This window comes from Pterocles gutturalis, unplaced genomic scaffold (genome assembly GCF_000699245.1).
Source record: "Pterocles gutturalis isolate BGI_N339 unplaced genomic scaffold, ASM69924v1 scaffold5767, whole genome shotgun sequence".
NCBI classification, from domain to species: domain Eukaryota; kingdom Metazoa; phylum Chordata; class Aves; order Pterocliformes; family Pteroclidae; genus Pterocles; species Pterocles gutturalis.
In genome coordinates this window covers 22,792-27,759 of record NW_010107788.1, presented here as the reverse complement: position 1 = coordinate 27,759, position 4,968 = coordinate 22,792, and the positions used below count along the sequence as shown (strand labels likewise).

The 4,968-nt window shown below is 40.7% G+C and overlaps 1 protein-coding gene across 1 annotated transcript; it reads left to right on the top strand.

The window, feature by feature from the left end:
• Window positions 1-219: 219 nt before the first annotated feature.
• On the top strand, window positions 220-4,751 carry LOC104472512 (alpha-1-antitrypsin-like). The gene is made up of 4 exons (XM_010088222.1): window positions 220-874; window positions 1,554-1,824; window positions 2,380-2,527; window positions 4,542-4,751. Exons 1-4 carry the CDS (start codon window positions 220-222, stop codon window positions 4,749-4,751), a joined length of 1,284 nt encoding a protein of 427 aa, XP_010086524.1.
• Window positions 4,752-4,968: the final 217 nt, after the last annotated feature.

Genomic DNA, 4,968 nt, shown 5'->3' with positions numbered 1-4,968 from the left:
AAAGTCACATTAATATATTTTTTCCTTTGCTCACTGATCAGAAACTGATAGAATTGACTAGCAATAGACTATCCAGGGGGCTAAGCAGAAGGGTATTTCTAAATAGACCAGTAATACTAAAGACTGACATCTCAAAATCAGTATCTAGTATACAAAGACAAGATCCTCTAGATCTAAAAGTTGCTCTATTCTTTCTTAACAGAGCTGTTCAGAAGGAAAATGAAGTCTGCATTGTATTTGTGTTTGTTGCTTCTTGGACTTCAAGTCCAGGGTCAGCGTAGGTCCAACCTCAATGATGAACAGCAAGAACAAAAAATATTCCATTCCCAAGAAGACGATTTTCAGGATGAAGGTGAAAACTTGGCCCATGTCAAGATAGCCCCCAGCAATGCTGACTTTGCATTTAGGTTTTACAAGCAGATCAGAGAGAAAGCAGACAACAAGAACATTTTCTTCTCTCCTCTGAGCATCTCCACTGCCTTTGCAATGCTGTCCCTGGGGGCCAGATCAAACACTCTCAGTCAACTGCACAAAGGCCTCACCTTCAACCTGACAGAGATGGAGGAGCAGGAGATCCATGAGGGATTTCAGCGTGTCCTCCAGCTGCTGAACGACCCTCACCGGGAAGTCCAGCTGAGCATGGGCAATGCCCTGTTCATAGACGATCGTCTGAAACTGCTCCAAAAATTCTTAGATGATATCACAAATTTTTATTACTCCGAAGCTGTTTCTAGTGACTTCCAGAATTCTCCAGAGGCTGTAAAGGAAATCAATAAGTACATAGAAACAAAAACCCATGGGAAAATTGTTGGTTTACTGAAAAGTCTTGATTCAGACACTGTGATGGTTCTGGTTAACTACATTTTCTTTAAAGGTGAGTGACAAACATGGGTATCAGTTACACATATATGCTCTGGAAGTCCTATCCAGATAAAAGAAACGTAACTTCCTGCACACTGTGAATCTATTCTATCATCTAATTTAAAATGTGTCTTTCTACTTTTAAATGACATAAGGAAATATTTGAAAGCCAGGTATGAAGAATCATTTTCTATATGAGTAAAAAAAGAAAGAAAGAAAAGAACTTGTAGAAGCACTGATCAATGTCATATCAATTTTAAGCCAGGTTCAGAGTTGAAAATATTCAGAAGGGATGAGTCTGGAAACTTATGATGACCTGTTGGAATGCACAAGTGTTTGGCTGTGCAGGACATGGTCAAACACAGATGATACTTGTATGAAAGAAATAAGCCTGCTGCCTGTATAGTGAGAGTCTGTGGAAGTTTTACCAATGCCTTAGCAGGCAAAGGCTTGGGTCTTTTCCGTGGCAACCCTCAGCCTATTTTTTTTTTTGTGTGTGTGATTTTTATTAGAACCATTGAAATTATGCAAAGCTTCTTTTCATGGCCAGGGACCAAGCATCCTTAAACTGAGACAAGCTTGTTGTTGCCTTTACAGTTCAAATACAGTATTTTAAGCATCAACTAATGTGACATGCCTTTTTAGTATCTTTTTCAGTTTATTCATTTCTGTACTCATTCTTTCATCAAAAGGCTACTGGGAAAAACCTTTCAACAGTTTGACCACCAGAGACGATGACTTCTTCTTGGATGCCAAGAATTCTATTAAGGTCAAAATGATGCACCAAAACAAAGTATTTAATATCCATAGGGATGACAAGTTGTCTTGCTGGGTAGTTGAAATCCCATACAAAGGAAATGCTACCGCATTGTTTGTTCTGCCTGATGAAGGGTCAATGAACCAGGTGGAGGATGCTCTGCTAAAAGAAACAGTGTCTAACTGGATGCAATCACTTGAGAAAAGGTAATCTTTTAACTGCTTCTTTGTTTAAACATCAAAAAGGCCATAACTATTCATCCAGCAAAAGTAAACTTAAGATGCCACAATGAGTTGCTAAGCACATCTTTGAGGAACAAGCATTGCGTAGTTTGTTTAAAACAGACAAGGTATAGGGCAATTTTGTATGTAAGGAGAACCCTATCCTCAGCTCCCCCAGTCACAGCAGTGGGAGTGCTACCAGTTGTGAGGATCCTGCATAGGGGTGCATTGCCCTCAGGAGCCTGCCTTGGGTAGGAAGAGTCCAGTTCAAAAGAAAATACAATTTATTTTGCTCTAGTCTGGATGATGCTTTCCAGCCAGCCACTTTCACAAACCAGCACTGTGTCCCTGCATCACTGCAGACTGTGGCTGATGGGACAGCTACCTCAGTTTCTGCTTCTCTAACATGGGATTTATCACTGTCTTAGAAAGCCAAGCCTTAGCTCCACGGGCATTTGGGATGGGTGTATACCTGACAGAGCTATTGCATCAAGGGATCTTGCAATAATAAACTCACATTTTTAATTTCTTTTTAAAAAGAAAAATCTACCTGGACCTTCCAAAATTCTCCATCTCTGGCTCCTATGATGTTAAGAACCTGTTTGAGAAAATGGGTGTGACAGAGGTGTTCAGTGACCAGGCTGATCTCTCTGGAGTGGCAGAAAAAACTCTTCTGAAGGTTTCCAAAGTAAGTATGCAAACAGAGATCGTAATAAAGAGATTTATTTGCCTTGCTTACATGTAGGTTTTATCTCTGCAAATAGGCTGATCCTGCTTCTGGAGTATAGTCATGGCTCACTGATGGTAATAAAGGAAGGAGAAGGTTAGGGATTAAATGGCTGTTGTTCCTACAGTTTAATATTAAATTGTTTACCGCATAGGAATCTTGCAAATTGACTTGAAAGTCTCTGAAGAAGAAAATACATCTGTAAAGAATATCAGGAATAAGTTCAGAAAAAGCTGGTGTAAAATAATTAATGCATGACAAGAATCGTAGTTATTACATTTTTTGGAACAGTCATTCTTATCTTATGTATACACTTTCACTGCTCCATTATCTGAGCACCTCAGCATTTATATGGACAACAGACTTTTGTGACAGGGATAGCCCCATTTCACAAACAAGAAACTGGCACACAGGCAAGTAAAGTGATTTCTCTAGTGTTCCAGGAAATCTGTGTCTTGTGTCATGAGGGAAATGATCCTTCCCTTCTATTATGCACTTGTGAGACCACCTCTGGAGTGTTGCATCCAGTTTGGAGCTCCCCAGTGCAAGGGAGATGTGGACATACTGGTGCAGAGCAAGTCCAGTGGGGTTGAGCAGGATGGCTGTGTAGCTGGAGTGTGGGATGTATGAGGAGAGGCTGGGAGACCTGGAGTTGTTCAGGCAGGAGAAGGGAAGGTCAAGGGAGGTTCTTAGTGCTGTCTACAGATACCTCTTAGGAGGATGCAGAGAAGATGGACCCAGGCTCTTCTTGCAGATGCACAGTGACAGGACAAGAGACAATGCACACAAGACGGAAAATGGGAAATTCTTATCAGATATAATGAAAAAAAATTCAACATGTGCGTGATCAAAAACTTGGATCTGTTACTTAGAGAGGTTATGAAATTTCTATCCTTGGGAACAGTCAGATCCTGACTGAATGAGACTCATACTCAAGCGGAACCTCCTATGTTCCAGCTTGAACCCATTGCCCCTTGTCCTATCACTAGATGTCACAGAGAAGAGCCTGGCTCCATCCTCCTGACACTCACCCTTCACGTATTTATAAACATTAATTAGGTCACCCCTCAGTCTCCTCTTTTCCAGGCTAAAGAGACCCAGCTCCCTCAGCCTTTCCTCATAAGGGAGATGCTCCATTCCCTTAATCATCTTTGTGGCTCTGCGCTGGACTGATCTTTCGAGGTCCCTTCCAATCTCTAACATTCTGTGATTCTGTGATTCTGTGTGAGCCACTTTATCTAGTGTCAGAGTAGGGTGCTTGGTTGCATTGGATGACCTCTAGAGGTCCTTCCAACCTACATTATTTAGTGATTTTCTGATTCCTCACACTGAATTATTACATGTGTAAAAACCTGGATTGCAGATATAGTACAAGTGAATGGAGGAAGGGTAACAGGATCTCATGAAAGGAATTTTCAGATGTGCTACGGACAATGAAGAAAAAAACCAAAAGGCTGACAAAAAACAATGAAATAAGATCAAATTAATTTAGAAATATGATTTTGCTACCTACTATAGAAATAGCTACTATAGAAAGCCCTGTAAAGTCAAGTAATATCACTGGGCTGTCTTACAGAAAGACACCTTATAAAGCTTGTCGCTATTGTGCCTTTCCAGAAAGAATTTTTTTGCATGCACAGAAAGTTATGCAAAAGAAAACCTTCTTCTGTGTTAAATATTAAGGACAAAATCTTACTCTGAGAAACAACAAAACAACAAATTTTCTCTATGCTTCTCAGTCTCTGCAAGCTGCCAGGTTTGACTCTGCCAGTGTTGAAGAAAACTATCCCTGAACTCAGAGCAAACTTTGGTTGTCTGGGAAAGGCTAGACATTAGTATCTTTTTCACACCAGTTCTACATCATTCTGTGCTTTCTTTTAAAATTTACCCTCTCACAATGTTAAAGCAAGCACATTCATCCCCAGTTACTTCTCACTCTTCTGTACCTTGATTTTAATCCTTGCTTCCCTTGCAGGCAATTCACAAGGCAATGGTGGATGTTAGTGAGAATGGCACAGAGGCTGCTGCAGTGACTGTGATAGAAGTGGTACCAATGTCTGCAGAGTTTCCTCCTCCTCCTCGCATCAGATTCAACAGGCCCTTCCTGATGATGATTGTTGACAAAACCACCCACAGCATCCTTTTCATGGGGAAAATTGTAAACCCAGCTGCCAAGGAAGACTAGGCCAGAGCACTTGTACTCCTCAATGCAGAGAAGAGAGGTTGTACACATCCCAGGGACTTCTTTACAAAGAGACTATAATTGATCGCCAATTAATAAATAAATAAATATTGCACAAAGTTATTCTTCACTTAAAAACAGACAGTTGGGGACAAGCATGAGTAGACCATGTTTACAAAATGTCACAGTCTAAATAGGCAGTCATGGGATCTCCAACAGA